This window comes from Tenrec ecaudatus, chromosome 10, assembly GCF_050624435.1.
Source record: "Tenrec ecaudatus isolate mTenEca1 chromosome 10, mTenEca1.hap1, whole genome shotgun sequence".
Taxonomy (NCBI): domain Eukaryota; kingdom Metazoa; phylum Chordata; class Mammalia; order Afrosoricida; family Tenrecidae; genus Tenrec; species Tenrec ecaudatus.
Window position 1 is genome coordinate 63,379,044 of NC_134539.1, and position 17,167 is coordinate 63,396,210.

The 17,167-nt window shown below is 45.6% G+C and overlaps 1 protein-coding gene across 1 annotated transcript in view; it reads left to right on the forward strand.

Moving 5' to 3' along the window:
- Positions 1–6,777: 6,777 nt before the first annotated feature.
- LOC142459186 (guanine nucleotide-binding protein G(q) subunit alpha) overlaps positions 6,778–17,167 on the forward strand; it is a 365,934-nt gene continuing 355,544 nt past the window's right edge. Inside the window, exon 1 of the mRNA XM_075560515.1 lies at positions 6,778–7,578. Coding sequence (XP_075416630.1) covers positions 7,443–7,578 — 136 coding nt within the window. The 5' untranslated portion in view covers positions 6,778–7,442. The remainder of the gene's footprint in view (positions 7,579–17,167) is intronic.

The window sequence follows — 17,167 nt, forward strand, 5'->3', positions numbered from 1 at the left end:
CCACCCTTATTGAGCTTTATGTGTGAAGCCATCCAAAGCAGATTGAGTAAAATCTGATACACGATCATTTGATTTAGAAACATGGAAACAAAGACTCGGAAAGAAAGTAATGCCTAGAGTAATCTGTCCTGATGAATTCCAAAATCCAATCCCATTCCTGCTAAATGTTTTAGGAAGAGTCACATCTTAAGTATCTAACAAGTGCAAGCATGTTACTAAATGGGGATTTATAGTGCCGTGTTGGAACTACTGCAATCCATTCGAATCATCTTTTTGGAGGGGGCAGGGAGGGTATATCTTATCATGAGTAATACATACTATATACAATGTTGGCAGCACTTTGTTGTTTTGATAATTTGTTGCTATTCTAAGATGTTTGTTGTGATAATTTATTGATCAAAATCCTGTTGTACAGCAGGCTGTGGGCTGATCTATAATGAATTCTGTGCTCGTGTAGGAACTGCTAAGAGATCGAAATCTGGGCAATGTTCATCCCTAGTGATGTAACAACGGAACTGCTCATGCTCCTGACAACCAGAATCAGCCTGACTTCATTGTTATGACACTGAAGACGACATATAAACAAAGATTCCATTTATGAAGATAGTGGCAAAAAAGTAGTGACAACAGGCAATCATAATGAAAGCTTAAAAGGAAAGAAAACGTGCTCTACTCTGGTCAGAACTGATGATGGAGTCCCGTTGTAAATGGTGATTTTGTGTATAAACAAAGGGGAGTAAAGCAGGCTGGTGGGATAGCTGCCATGAGGGATTAAGAGCCGAGTTTCCCAGATCTTGACCAGAAACTAAAATCTAGATTTTAAGTGACCTTGATGTTTTGAGTTTGGGATGGTAATTCCAACACACCAGATGAGGGACAGATCTTCATGCTGGAGCCTCACTTTGAACCAGTGATCTTAGTTTTGAATCCAGCAAGGCTAATGACTCTTGAGGAAGATTTGAACACGAACCTTTAGAAATTTCAGGGCAAGAAGGAAGCTCATCCTCTGGCCAAGTCATCCTTGATTCTTAGAATTGAGGGTAGCAGGATATTTTACTAACTGATTTTGGTCCACCTTCATTTATTTGCTTATTGATTCGTTCATCAAGCATTCAAACTTCTGAATGAAACACTGTTATCACACACACTGCCATCGAGTTCATTCTGACACATAGACAGAACAGAACTCTCCCTCTGGGTTTCTGACACTATAACTCTCTTACAGGAATATAAAGTCTCATCTTTCTCCTAAACACTGGGGGGAGGGGACCCAAAAAATAACAAGAAATGTTTTATATATTTTTTTCATAAAACTACCTTATCACCTTTTAAGTACTCTCCATTACACTTAATGCATTTGCCAAATCTGCAATTCCATTCTTGGAAACATTTTTCAAACTCATATTTGGATGGCTGACAGCATTTCCCTTGTTTTTTCTTCACTTCTTCTATGTCATTGAATTGCTGTCCTTTCATGCCCTTTTCCATTCTCAGATACAAAGAGAAGTCACGTGGAGTGAGGTCAGGTGAGTAAGGTGTGTGGGGCAAGAAAGGTATGCTGTTTTTTGCCAACAATTGGCACACTGAGATGGCTATATGAGCAGGTGCATCGTTGTGGGGGCAAAACCAGGCCCCCATCTACCATGAATCAGGCCTTTTTGTTGCACACTGTTATGGAATCTTTTCAGATCCTCTAATGGAAAACTTGATTAACAGTCTGACCTGGTGGAATGAACTCCAAATGCACTACAAGTTGACATTTTTGTCCATTCCGGACAAACAAGGTTTGTCATCAATTAATATTTCACCTTTTTTTGAAATGAAAAAAACCACTTGTACACTTGAGTTTTTTCCCATAGCGCTGTCCTTGTAAGCTGTGTTCAACATCACAACAGATTCTGTGGTGTTTTTCCTAAGCAGGAAACAAAATTTCACAACTGCATGCTGTTCTATTAAATCGACCATCCCAAAAAAAACGATGGTTGAGTGAAACTTTTTCTGAAAAAAATTCACTGTGACCAGAGAGAACCTTCCTAGGCAACACCACTGGGTGCACTAGCTCAGAGTGAGTTGTTCAATGCTTGCCTCGTGGGGAAAAAGTGTGCTATGAAATCTCTGCCCCACAGAGTTTTGGGTTTTTTGGTGCTCCCTCGTATTCAGCTGACAAAAAGATTCATCTTGGCCAGCCTTTAGGGCCTCCCATCAAATGGTACTAGGATGGGCTTTCAAATGAGGTCCGTCGGTGCTTCTTGTGATAGTGCTAACTCTGGATAAGCATAAACTATATCCATTGGGTTGGAGTCAGCTACATTAAGGCGGGCAGTAAGGAGAGAAGGCAAATCAATAGACGATGACAGTGGTTTTATGCAGGTTATGAGACACTGAAGCTCCAGGGTTCATCTGGAATGTCTGTTTAGTACTTTTGTAACGTATATATTTTATGTGAGAAAAATACACCTCTTCTTTGGTTGGCCAACTGATGTTTTTGGCTGTTATAGAACCTCTCCTCTAGGTGGCGTCATTTGCAACTCTCTGAATCTCCCTGCGTCTTGCTGCCCTGCCTTCCTCTAAAGCAAGGCCACTTCATGCCTTGGCCAGGCTAGCAGTGCCAGCAAGTTGTGCAGGGAGCTCTTTTCCAGCTCTTACAGGATTGACACTAATGCAAGCCGATTTCTAATTGGTCTTTGAGGTCTCTAAGGTGCCCCTACTGATAACACCTTCCAGTTGCTTTGAAGGTGGCCTGGGTTTTCTTGAACTTCTCTTGCTGTGCATTCTTTATACTGTGGGTTAGCAGGGAGTGCTTCTCACCTTGTATTATTATTAATTATTTTAATGTGTGCGACTGCCTGCCTGTGTTAGTCTGGGTACATTAGAGAAACATCCACAGAAACACATGTATAAGAGAGCTTTATATAAAGGGTAAGTGCACATCAAGAAAACATCCCAACCCAGTGCTGCCCAAGCCCACAAGTTCAACATTAGCCCATATGCCCGACACCAATCCACAAAGTCCTCCACCATCTCACAAAACACACGCAATGACACCGACTGCAGGAGGAAAGCCGAGTCAGTGAACGTGTAAGCATCTCAGCGCTGGCAGGGGTCTCCACATGGCCGCTCCAGCACCCAGGGCTGCATCAGTGGGGTAGGTCCATGCGGCTTCTCCTCAGGGATGATTTGCAGGTAGTGAGCTTGCCAGCTAAAGCAGGAAAACGGCTAAGACAGCTGCAACCTGATCCGACCATCACAAAGCAAGAGACCAGAGAACTAGAAAGGTAAAGCTCCCCAAGCCATTTATCTCTCCACCCTTCAATTAACACCACGTGTTTATTGGCCAAGTTGGCACAATAAACTTTAACTAACTCACTGCCCAAATAAATTATGAAGTCTTTAGGGTTTTGTGTGTCTTTGGCATCTGGCATAATACCCTACTTGGAACAGGCAGGGTGTGAATGTGTTTGTCACTTACGTAGTTGGTTTATTGATCACTTACTGAGTATCGGTTCTTGGTTAGGCACAGACAACATGTTTTCAGAGACACATTCCCTGTTCTCAAACCCAAAGCCATTGAGTCCATTGCAACTCATAGTGACCTTATATAGGGAGTGTGAGAGTGGGCATTTTTATGGTAGCACCCAGCCTCCTTTTTCCCTGCAGAGTGGATCGTGAGTTTGAACCACTGACCTTATGGTCAGCAGTCTAATGCTTACACAGCTCATCATTTCATAGCTGAGAAAGTAGTTGTGGTTAGGGGCCCTTGAGTCAAGTCCAATCCATGGCGGGCAGGTCCATGTGTTCACAGTAGAACTGTCCCACAGGATTTTCTAGTCTGTGACCTTCAGAAGCAGATTGCCAGGCCTGTCTTCCTCGGTACCTCTCTGTGGGTCTGACTCTCCAACTATTGAGTCACCTCTGCCATCCAGGGATTCCCAGGAGAGAGGGCGACAGTGGTTTTGTGCAGGTTATAAGACCCCCATTGTGAGCACACAGAGCCACATATTAACACGCTCTCCCTTCCCCAGGAGCGCCTTTGAAAAGATGACAGCCTTTTCACTCTTTGATTCTAGGAGAATTTCTGACAATACTGAACGAGGACAGGTGATGTAATTGTGAGGCTAGAAATTCATCTCAGGACCCCGAAGAAGTGACAGTCTTTCCATTTCCCCCTGGAGTTGAAAGCCTCTGGGGTTTTGTGATTTGCTTTTCAGTGATCGCGCCCTCGCCCTTGGATTCACAACAGGGTTTAGCATCTTGCTGTCTGCTAGCGATGATTTGGAATTGCGGATTAAATTTTATGTGGTGTTGGTGCATACATATTGAGAACCTATCCTTTCTCCACCTTCCTTGTAAAGTCTTCTGCCATTCCCTTAACAGAATGAACGACTCCTCTCTTTTTAATATGCCATTGCTATGTCTGCCCCTATTTTAATAGTTGGCTTATTTTTGTCTCTTAGTTTAGCTGTTCATACCTTCATTGTGTCTTAAAACTATGGACCTCTTGAGGGCAAGGCACATTTTATTCACCCGTGCAGCTCTCTTGTCCTGCACCTTCATCTGTTATTTGTACACACCGGGCAATGACTATGTTGCTTGATTTGATAATATGGGATTTTGTAAAATGATCTGTTTGGCGACACATTTTACAGTGTATGTTTCTAGAACATGGGCAACCCTTCATCAGCTCCTGCATGGGTTTTGGGGTGTCTTAATGTTATTTGAATATTTATTTAATGCATTCTTTTTTCTCTACATGGATCTGGGTTCAGACTTGGAATATTGTTTTCCCGTTTCCTTCTTGCCACCTCCTCACTCACTGCCATTGTGTGGATGCCAACTCATAGCGACCCTGTAGGACAAGGTAGAGATGGCTGCTCCTATGAGTTTCCCAGATTGTAACTCCTTTTGGGAGTAGAAAGCCCGTGTTTCTCCACCACAGATTGACTGGTGGCTTTGAACAGCTGGTCTTGCCGTTACCACTGTGACACCACCTACATATGACTCTATTACTGTGTTGCTTTTCTTTCCTTTCTGATTTCTTCCGATACCCGAAAAACAGCTTCCTATTGATTGGTTGCAAGAGAGTGTCGCTGATACTGGGATTACAGGGGCAACAAATGAGACTTCAATGTAGCCACAAGATCGGAAGTAACGCTTGGTGATCGGCTTCCAAGAGGTCACCATCTGGAAAACCATTTGAAGCAGCTCGATTCTGCATAAAGTCACCAGCAGTTGGAACTGATGGGAGAGCAAGTGGTGAAAACAATCTAACGGAACCAGTTTCTTTTCCTCAAATAATAGGTCAATTTAGTCAAAATCGCTTGCTGATCCAGTTGGTAGCTTTGATGATAGCTTGATGGTACAGTTTGGGAAACCTTTTCAAAAGACTCTCAAAGCAGCCCTGGTGAGGAAACCAGGGGTAGATAGAGTTTGCTTTCATTTGCTTCCCAGTTTTTCCCGGGTGCCTGTGAAACATGGAGGACCTGCGGCATCAGTGCACCTCTGACCTTACGCTTCATTTTGGAACAGTAGGCTGCACCAGAGACATTTCAGAGAAAACCTAAAAGGTGAGAAAGAGATTCTTTCCATAAAATGCAACTGGTGGGGTCTACCAGACCAGGAAGCAATGTGGGTTTCACCTCTGTACTTATTAGACCAACTAAATGCTCAATGAGTGAGAAGACGCTTTACTCTGGTCACTTATCAGTAGTATAGATATAGCACACAAAATATGGAAACTTATCAAATGACCTCAATCAAAAATGGAAATATACATATATAATTCCATTCTATATGGGACAGCATTGATTTTCTATTTTTATATCTTAACGTTGTCCTCTTCATTTATCCAATTATTACTCTTATTTTTCCATTTTCCACAAGTCATCTCTAATTGAATCTCCATCTAGGAAAGAAAGTTGGATCACTTGGCTGTTAAACATGGCCCACCTTCTCCCAAACAAGAGAACTAGAAAGAAAGAAAGAAAGAAAGAAAGAAAGAAAGAAAGAAAGAAAGAAACCCAACTTCAATGACATGGAAAGTTGGAACCCAACAGGGAACGCTTGGGAACTTGGTGGCTTCATTGCTCGGCTCAAGATTTAGATCTCAAGTCATTTTCTGAACAGTTCCTCCTGCTAATCTTCCTCCGGACTTCTCTAAGAACCAGGGACAGTTACTTCTCTTCCCAGTCCCACCTCCCAATTCAGACGACCCTGTTTTCTAAGAATAAACTGGGGTGAGAGGTGACTGACGATACTTCTGATCGAATGGCGATTTAGGAACAGTGTACACGTGAGACTTCGTGTGCATGTGTCCCTCGGCTCGAAAAGGCGCTGTCCCACACTGGGAGCTCGAGAGCTACCGGCGCCTGCGGGGTCGGGGCAGGGTGCGGGGAAGCTCCAGGTGTTGGGTGGGTCCTCGGATCTGATTCCTGCCACTTCCAGCAGGGGTCCAGGCTGCGATGCCAGCCGGTGGGCTGGAAGGCAGGAAGAGGAAGCCATATTCCTGCTGCACCACGCCCGGCGGCCGGCCCAGCAGCGGCAGGTTGGCAGCGGCCCCTGAGCCCGCAGTCGCGGCCGCCTGTTGGCAGCGGCGCGTCGGCCAGTGAGGGCAACTCGGCCCCCACCCCGATCCCCGCGGGGGGCGGCCGGGCGCTGGCCCCGCGACCCCCGGGCGGCGCGGGCGAGGCCGGAGCCGCACTGGGAGGCGCACCGCGCCGGCCACGAGCCCAGCGAAGCCTGCCTCCCAGGAGGGGCCGGTCGGCACCGCCTCCCGGCTCCCCTCCTCCCGCGGCCAGTCCCTACCTTCCCCCTCCTCCCGCCGCCGCCGCCGCCTCCTTCCTCCCGGATCTGAGCTCCAGTTCAGAGAAAGACGAAATGTGTGTGTGTGGCGAGGGGGAGGGCGAGAGCTGAGGCGCCGCTCGCGCCTGGCGCTCGGGGTCGGAGGAGGAGGAGACGGAGGAGGAGAAGCGCGGCGGCGGCGGGGTTTGCGCGCTAGCCGGCGGCGGGCGCGGGCAGGGCCGCGGGCGCCCGGCGCGGGGAGCTGTTGGCGGCCGGTCGCCGCGGGGACGCCCGGGTGGATGTGCTCGCGCCGCGCGGCGCCCAGCGCAGGGGAGCCTCCGCGGCGGCGGTGCGACGGCCGAGGCGGGCTGCCCGCTCCCCGAGAAGCAGCCGCGCGCGTGTGAACGAGGCCGGGCGCAGCGGCCTTCCCTCGCGCGCCCGCGGCGGCCACTCCGGGCCGCCCGATCGCGCCGCGCCCCCGGCCCACCCGGCGGCCCGGCCCTGGCCGCAGCCCCAGCGGCGGCTCCCCGAGCTCGTCCCGGCCGCACGCCCGGGCGGCGGGGACTCGGCAGCCAGCGCTGCTGCCTCCGGGGGCGAGGGCGGGTGTGTGTACGCGCGTGTGAGCAGGGGTGCCGGTGAAGCTGCAGCGGAGGCACTTTGGAAGAATGACTCTGGAGTCCATTATGGCGTGCTGCCTGAGCGAGGAGGCCAAGGAAGCCCGGAGGATCAACGACGAGATCGAGCGGCAGCTCCGTAGGGACAAGCGGGACGCTCGCCGGGAGCTCAAGCTGCTGCTGCTCGGTGAGTGCCGCTCGGCCTGGTGCCCGACGGCTGGGCCTACGCGTCCCCACCCTCCGCTCTTGACCCCGGGCAGCCGCCCGGGGCGCACCCTGCCCCCAGCGCCCGGGGCTCGCCCCTGCCCTGCCCTGCCCCGGGCGCGCGCGGGCGCGCATCTGGCCGCCACCCGCACGGGCGCGCGCGCGGGCAACATAAACACGCGCTCACCCCACCCCCACCCCTCAACCACACACACACACACACACACACACGCACACGCGCGCACACACACACACGCACACGCACACGCGCACACACGCGCGGGCGCGCGCGCATGCTGCCCCGGCGGGGGCCTTGGCAGCTGCATTTTAATATCCTCGAGCGCTGTGCAGTCGGGGTGCTGCGCGCTTATCTGCTAAATGGAAAATCCCTTCTGGGGAGTGGCCCTGGGCACCGGGGTGGGAAGGTGGTCACAGCGGTTGAGCCTGAAGCGTGGTGGCGCGGCGCCCCTCGTGGTGGGCAGCTGCGTACTTGTGACCTGGAGCTGGGCAAGGGTGAGGCGGGGTGGCGTGCGCATCCCTATCAGTGCAGTCTGGGGTCAAGAGTGAATGGGAAAACGGTGGGCCAACTCACAACTGGATTCTCCAAGGAGTGCTGATGAAGAATCCGCGTTCTTAAACCTCCAAAGAAAGGGGGTTATGTACTGGGGAAGGGGGTGGGTGAGGAGGCCTAAATGTCACAGAAGTGCTAGTTAGCCATGAGACCATCAAAATGAGGGATCCCAAAAGAGTTTCGCGGGTAATGGATGATAGATAACAGGTGTGTTTCTCTTCTGCACCACTCCTTTCGGATACAGACGAGGGCTACCAGAACGTTGTGCTGGGTTCATATGTGTGTGCTGTGTCCGTTTGTTGACAGCGACGGATATCTTTTGTTTAATGAGACAACCCCTCTGCAGGCCTGAATTCACAGTCGTTCCTAGGGAAAATTCTTCCACCCTCCCAGTTAGTCTCACGGAAACGAATAGAAACCTTTGTTTAAAATGCTCATCGTTTTAATATCTTTGGAATCTGGTGTAGGAGGAAATCGGGAAGCCTATAGCAAAAAATTTACCTTTAATCTCTGATCAAACAAGCCAACACTACATTAGCACGAAAATGCCATTTCTCACATAAGGATTCTATTGATTATTATCTCTGAGGGAATGTTGAGACTCAAGGGACCAGGGTTCACATACAAGCCAGCAGGACATAACTGAGCTATTGTGGTAGGAGGTACAAAGAGCTTTGCAGTAACAGGCCTGAAAAATGTCTGCACTTGTGTCCTGGCTTTTTGCATGTACAGTAAATATGGCTTTGCAACATTTCCGTAAGAGCAGACTGTGCATCGGCAGTTACGAGTTTGAGAAAGCGGGCGTTTTCTTATCTTGAGTGTTGCATCTTCTGGTGCCAGGAGCCATTGCCTTTGGGCCTGAACTGCTATGTGTTGGATTATGTACAAGACGGGACGAAATACAGTGATCACAAGTAGTTAAAAGAGCGTCCGTTCACACGCCATGCTGTCGGTCTTCATTTAGAAAGCTTAGTCGATAGGTGTGCACATGTTTATAAAGAGCAGAAGCAAAGCCCCTTTGATGAGAAGGAATGAAGTGAGAGGAGGGAGAAATTGTATTTGGAAAAATGAGGGTTTCAAAAAAGATCGCAATTTTGCACTGCTTTTAACAGAAAATATGTATTTGAATGTTTTTTGAGTTCTCAAGAGGAGATGAAAATAAGGCCAGGAAAATGTGTAGTTAAGGACTCAATGAAGGGGCAAAGCATGTGTTTTGGAGTAATTTGTTTTAAAAACAGTTGTTTAAAATTTTTCTTTTTCCCTGTTTACTGCCTTTGTTTCTGGTTAGCTAGGAACAGGGCATGTGAGGTCACCCAAGTCAACCCCTTTGCCTGAAATTGACAGCAGCTCTGAGGGGTTCAGCTGCTGATTTCCAGCGGGGTTTGTCAAAGAGCCTAGGTGTGAATGCCTCGGACGAGGACGCCTGGGGAATATGTTATATATGCTTCAATTATGTACTGTGTATTTTAATAACAGACTGTGCTTTAAAAATGAACTCGGAGATAATTTTATGAAGGGGGGGGGAATAAAATGACTTTCCAGCCCAAGTGCTGTTGATGTGGAGAACTTTTCTTCTCTTTCTTCCCATGAGATGGATTTGAGTAGGGTTTTTTATATCTACCTCCTCCCCACCCCTTATTGCCCATTAGAAGTGGTAGGGAAAGGTAACCTTAATTTAGAACCTACATTTATGAGTGATATTAAAAATGATACAGTTTTACACCAGAACAACCAATGTCTCAGACATCATGTAAGAACAACTACAAGTTCCCTTTTCCAGGTTTTATTGCTTTTGTAGCACATCAGAGACTGCAGCGGCCGCACTGGGGGAACACTCATGCCGGACACCACATGCAGATATACGTGCGTGAGTCCGGGCGTCTGGATTCCACAGGGTTTTGAGTTTAGGAGGAAGATGATGAATGATTTGTGGCACAAGGAGAGGTGTTGGGGAGGGCTTCCATTTGAGGAACTCCTGGTGTGTACTGTGCTGGTGAGTACAGCAGCCTTCTAGTTCCTCCATTCATTTAAGCAGTGGTTACAAGTTCAAAACCATCTGCTCCTGGGAGAAAGAGAAGCTTTCTGCTCCTGGGAAGAGTTAGAGTCTCAGAAACTCTCAGGGGGGGGGGGGGCAATTCTACCCTGTTCCACAAGGCCACCATGAGTTGGCATCAACTCCATGGCAGTGGGTAGGAGGCTTAAGGGTGGGGGGCCTGCAGAAGATGTCCTTTCACAGTGTGAAAACTTGCTCATGTTTTCAACTGACTGATTTAAATAGAGGAGTCACCAGAATATGGACACTCAGAATAAAATTAATTTCAAAGTAAATTTGAGTTCAAGGCATGATGCCATCTTAGGTGGGCTTGTTTGATAGGGTATAAATGTGGGCGCCTGCATTTGTCTACATTGTTTATCTCACTGCGTTTATGTTAGTAATATTGTTATATATTGAGAAATTCTGTTAGTAATATTGAGAAATCAGAAAAGGATAACTGTTACAGGCCGAGATGGAAGTAGAGCAATGGAATTTGGGTTGCTTTTGATTTATACCTAGCACTCATGCCACTGTGCATACCCAGTTCCTACAGTGCTTACATGTTTCATTTTTATTCTTTGATTTTATTATTATTGTTGATTGATTGTTATTCCTACCACCATATGAACATCTTCTTACATTCTGGATTTATTCAAGAGAACAAGAAAAATATTTAGGATTTAACATGGTGTTCTCATGGTAGTCGAGTCTAGGATTCAGTGACAGGATTTTCTAAAGTTCCAGAAAATGCATCTGGAATGCTTTTTATTTTAGGTAGCTAAAACTGTGCTGTTGCAGAACCAGAAGGAAAGGCTGGCAGTGCTCGATAAATTAAGCTGTATGGAGACTTCATTCACATAGATCCCGGTAAATGCACCATTCCCACTACTCCTTAGACAAGAGTTCATTGATTATGCTGACAGGGGAAGAGTGGGTGTATTGATTGCCTGAATTAACCAAGAGGACACTTACTGTCTCCAGCGGCTCCGCAGATTCATAGAATGAGAACAACTTGTAACAACATCTCTGCTTTACGGACCAACCTGTTTTCATTTTTGCTTCTCTGTAGCTTCCTACTGGTGAATTATGCTCCCAAATGTCAGGATCCAGCGACTAGAGTTTCCCACGCAGGTTTCTGGAAACACTTGGATGGTAGTTTCCTATGTGTGCTAGGTGCGTTATATGTGTGTGGGTCGTATTTATTTGGGCACATTATAAGGGCAAAATATGGCCGATGCATTTCCCACCTTTTTCTTTTTGGGGAAGCAAATTATTTACAGTTTACATCTGAAGGATAACTTCGCTCATAAAAATGAAAACTTTAGCTCTATCACAAATCGTCGTAGTAAGATTGTTACACTGAGCCATGTATATTCCTTGTGTAGCCCTGCCATACAATTGTTAACCCTCTACTGACGACAGCTTATTTCTTCATGTGACATTTTGGGCACAAATTAGAACCTTGTTGGGCAGTGAGAATTTCTCCCTGTGTACCTGTTCAAAAAAATTGGGTTAAGGTTACAAAGGAGAAGTGAAGCAGAAGAGCAATTTAGTAGCCATATTGTTTATTGCACATAAATGTATTCATGTTTGTCAGTAAAAATAATGGGCCTGCTTGACAAGCAATGCCCCGTGCTCCATTTCCAAAGATTCAATGTAGTCATGATTTTTATTTCAGATGAACTTTTAAGAACCTGAAGATGCGAAGCTAGGTGCTATGCTAAACTTAGCAGAAAGGAGCAGATTTTACCTCATGATCCAAGCAACAGTAAACGCCTTAAACTAAGAAATTAAGATTTTTTCCAGTGACAGTTTTGACTCAAGCGTTTACGTCTTTGACTCCAGCATTCCTCTCTCGGGAGAGACAAGCCATTTTAAGAAGGCTTGGCTTGCTGTGTCTCTAAGCAGGCGGAGGCATCTGTCCCCTCTCGATTTTGTGTATTGAATTGGGGGGGAAGCAGAAGGTGTGTAGCAATATATTTCAAGTCTAATTTTCTTGTGAAGGGGGAGAGCAGTGGGAAAGTTGTTTCCCTGGAAGTGTGAAATAGCAATAGAAGGTAAATTGTGTGATTGTTGCTAATTAAATTTGTGGCAATAACGCAACACAGTAAACAGTGAACACTTTCCCTTTTTCTGAGTGGAGTAGCATTGAAGAGAGAGTTACTCTCAGATCCAAATGCTAGTTTGTGTGCACAGCTGTTAGTAATAAAGTTACAGGAAGTTGTTGGACAATCACCTTTGATTTGTTACATTACTAATTTGAAAAAGTCTCTCTCATTTCTCATCTAACCCGTAGTAAAAACAAGAAAAAGGACCTGCACATGGTGTTGACAGTGAGTTTGTAAATCCTCTGGTGGTCCCGAATCAGGAATTTACATGGAAAAATAAGTGTCATCCCATGCTGAGGTGCTGAGACTCCAGACCAGAATTGGTCAACAGCTCTGGATTGACTGACTGCTCCAGGATTTCTGAAAGCAGTGCAGGCTCTTTTGCGTTAACATTTTTCATAGTGAGACTGTAGGAACAAATGAATATAATTGGAAAAGAAAATTATGAAAGTAGTTCAAACTCATTTATCAAACAAACACTTGTTAGTTATTGGAAATGAAACATTTCCTCCTTGTATTTTACAAAGCATACCAAAAGAAAGGCGGTGCATACTGAACACTGGTCAGTTAAACAAACATGAAACACCCGCTAGGGGCAAATTAATGTGTTATGTTAAACATTCCTTGTTTCTTGCTTGCCAAGAGGAAAAGTTATAACCATATTTTACAGTGCTTGTTTCATAGTTGACTACCTGGTACTGATGTGTACTTGTGACTCTTAAACTTCTGGGCTTTGGCTTTTCTGTTAGGTATAAATGCAAAGAAGACAAAAACAGCGATAATCCCAAAACCATTGTGGGGAAAGAAGATAATCTTGACAGTTTGCGTTTCAGGTTTATATACAAAAGTATGCTACAGTGAGGAACTGCTTGTGGTCATCTGTCTGGTCTTTCCAATAGATTGGAAAAGCCACGGGGGCAAAGTCAGTGTCTCATGTTTCTTTGTATCGAAACATTGCATGACGCCTTATTTGATTCAGGGCGATTCTGCTGTCACCAGCTGGGATGTATGGTGGTAGGAAGGTGGGAGTAGTGGTGGTGGTGGTGCAGATCTATGAATTTCCCAAAGAGATGTCAGAGAAAGTGATTTTAAACTTCTTATTTTCTTGTAACAGACATCACCCGTACACGTTCCGTTTTCCACCCTTTGTTGTTTCGTGGGCCACCTGCAGAGGAGGTCTTGATCAAAGAAATCCTGTTTTAAGGATGGAGTCATCTTTTTCTCTCTTTTTATCTCTCATTCCTTCTCTTGTGCGAAGATCATTTGGACATTTCATTATTGTTTTTATATCACAGTTTTGAAAGGAAAGCTGTTGTTCCATCCCCCCACCCCCCACAAGTACTTTGAAATGTGAAAAGTCCATGCACCTGTATTACAGGAGCAGTGTTGGAATGTGAGGGGCTGCCTGCTTTTGAAACGAAGCGTTTGTTTCAAGGACCCATGTAACGGAGTGTAGTGCAGCCGGGAACTGAACTATGCTGCTATTAACGCTCTTACGTTCTTGAAACCTCAAAGAAGGAAGAATAATTGATCTACAAATTGGAGCCAAAAAGATGAGAGTGGGGAATTTTTGGCTCTATTTGCAGAAAGTGATAGAGATATTTAGAAACATATTCATGTGTTTTTATAGGCGAGAGTCTCAGGTTTTTAACCTCCGTAGTAGAAGTGAAATCTTGTCACTTTTAACCATTTAACTTTTTCAGTCTAAAATATTAATACTATATTATAGAGCTTTATTGCAACTCTTTCATATGAAGTTATTTTTCATTTGAAATAATTCTTATACTTCTATCTCTTTTCCTTTCTTATCAGTTAGGATTTAATACATATGCCGTTCCATATTAAAATCACGTCAAGTAGAATTGTACGGTTGCTACCACAACCATTATTTTCCAAACATGATTTTCCTAGATGGGATTCCATGACATCGCCTCCCTGTTACTCCCCCCACCACGGTACCCCCCTACCCCCGTGACCCCCTTATTCTACTTGCTGTCCCTATAGGTTCATCAATCCTGGGTTACATAAACAGAAAAGCATACAGCCCAGCTTCAAGAGGGTGACCTCCACTGACAAAACATTTCTGAGATACTTTCTAATATGAACAAACAAAAGCTGAGCAAAACAATGCAAACCAAAAATACAGAAACAAGTGCACACCAGATCTGGTCCAGCTGCATCCTAGGGGGGTCTACTGACAAAGTCTTTACCCTTCCAGCCATAGTTATGCCTTCCATCTTCTATACTCCTCTCTCCCACGCACTCTGTTTAGTAACCGCTTTCCTCTCATCTCTCAATTTTACAAAGGGGGAGTTCTCCCGAGGGCTATTTCCTGTGTACTTCCACAGATGGGTCTCGGGCTGCCATTGTCACCCACTGTCACCTGTTCCTCTTGATCACTTTCACGGACTGCCAAAGGAGGCCTGGTGGGGCTGGGGCATAAGGTTTAGGCTGCTGACTGCTCCACAGAAGAAAGACGAGGCTGTCTGCCCCCGTAAAGATTCAGTCTTGGGAGCTCCCGAGAGGCTACATGCGAGTCAAAATCAACTTGATGGCAGTGGGTTTTTCTTTCTTGAAATTGATTATAAAAATTGAAAAATTTGAAATAAAATTTCCTTTGTTGTCTTTTTTATTACATCACTTCTCGGCCTTTTGGCTAAGATCAAATGTTTTCTTTTTATGTTCATTTTTCCAAACTTGAAAAAACATTTTAATTTTTACTTTTTAGTTCTTTTGTATGTTTCCTTTGCTGGGTTGGTGGCACAGTGATTGATAATTTCTTCCTCCACTATCTGTCAATTTGTGATTGAGAAATGCTTCAGTGTCCAGGCCTTTGAACCGCTTCTGTCGTGGTTGACATAGTGAAATTAGAACGAACCCGAATTTGTAAAATTTAGATGTACTGGAGCAATAACTGAAACCAGAAAAATGATATGACTCCCTCCCTAGAAGGAGAGCCTTGGAAGAGGTATACCAGCTTCTTTCCAGAGTCCGGTGTGGAAGCTTGGGTGATTCCCAGGATTATGGGGCCAGAACATTCAGAGCAGATCAGATGGTTGCCATCTTTGAGCCAGGCACCAAGGTTCCTGGTTCTTCTAGTCCAGCGATGTGGTTGCCGTGTTAACCACTATTTTCTTCTGTTCCAAGTACTGTTTGGGTACATTCATTTTCTATAAATGGAGACCCATTCTGGTGTCTCTTCATGGGCCATGGTTGTACTGGGAAGAAGCTCTTCCAAGCCATGCATTGTCTTAGTGCCGCTGCTGCCGTTGAGTTGATTCGTACTTATCCTGACCACATTAGGTTTCCAAGGCTGTAAAATCTTTATGGGGCCAGATAGCCTTACCTTCCTCCTTTGAACCACCAACCTAGTTAGCAAGCTAATGCTTACTCATCCTTGCCACCAGGGTTCCTATGTGGTTCTTACCCAGCTGTCATTCACACTCCGGCTATTCACTGTAAAAACACTTGCCACTGTTTTGACACTGATTCCTGATCATGCCACATCAGTCCAAGTTGAACTCTGCTCCTAAGAGTTTTCTATGTTTAATAGTTTGGAAGTAGGTTATCAGACCTTTCTTCTAAGGTCCTTCTATTTAACTAACTCATGAACTGCCATGATGCCAACTTAAAAACCCTATTAGACAGGGTAGAATTGTCCCTGCGAGGGTCCGAGTTACAGGAGTAGAAAATCCCATCTTTCTCTCAAGGTTCTTCTGGATTGACTTATTTCTTTTGATGAACAGCTGTTGAGCATGTTGATCATTCACACCACCCACGTACTCATTTGCTGCAACGCCTGGCTGCTGAGTAAATTCCCAGTCATAACCCGCCCCCCCCCCCCCCATAGGTCACAGTAGCACTGTCTTGTAGGGTTTTTAAGCCTGCAGGCTGGCACATCCTTCACCTGTAGAGACACTGGTCTGTCTGAACTACCAACCTTTAGGTTAGCAGCAGAGTGCTTAGAGCTCTTTCCTATTTGCTGTTCAAAAACCCGACTCCCATCGAGTGAATTCTGCCACATTTATAGGGTTTCTGAGACTGAATTCTCCCCCCTCATTTTATTGGAAGCTCTATAGATATTATAACAATCCATAGTTCAATTAGATGAAGCATGATTGTATACTTGTTGCCACCATCATTTTCAAAACTTGTTTTTTCTTGCACTCTTTGATCCCCACCCTCCCCCACCCTGCCTCCCAAGAACGTGTTATTATATTAAATATTATTGTTATTTCTATCCCTGCCCCCCCCATATCTTATACCGTCTAGTGTATCTGTTCATCTGCCATTCTGTTACTCAGACCCCTCAAGTGGGGTTAGAGGTCATCACTGCTGTCATTTGCCCCTTCCCCTTTCCTCCCCCTTCTTTCTGTACCCTCAGGGAATCTTAGGTTTCAGACATCAACCGAGCTTAATAATGCACACGAACATATGCTTGTCTAACAGGATTAATCTTTTTGGGAGTAGATAGCCTCATCTTTTTCCTGTGGAGTGGCAGGTGGGTTTGAACTGCTCACTTTGTGGTTAGCAGTTCAGTGTTACCTGACAGCACTGCTACTGAATCACAGGCGCGTCCCTGCTCCCCCAAGTCCTTTCTATATGAATACCATGCACCTATTTTTTCTCTTGACTTCCTTACACAAACGCTTAAAAAAGGTTCTTAAATTTGCGCATTTCCTTAAGATTTGGGGAACTGTCAAACACCATGTGGCTGTGAGCTGTTAAGAGAGGAAGTTGAATACTTCAGTGCATTACCAGAAAGGGATTTACATCTTTAGTAGAATCTCATTTTCTGTAACACTTACTTGAGTCCATAAAACAAAATGTGTACTTAGTTACTGAACAAAATGTGAAA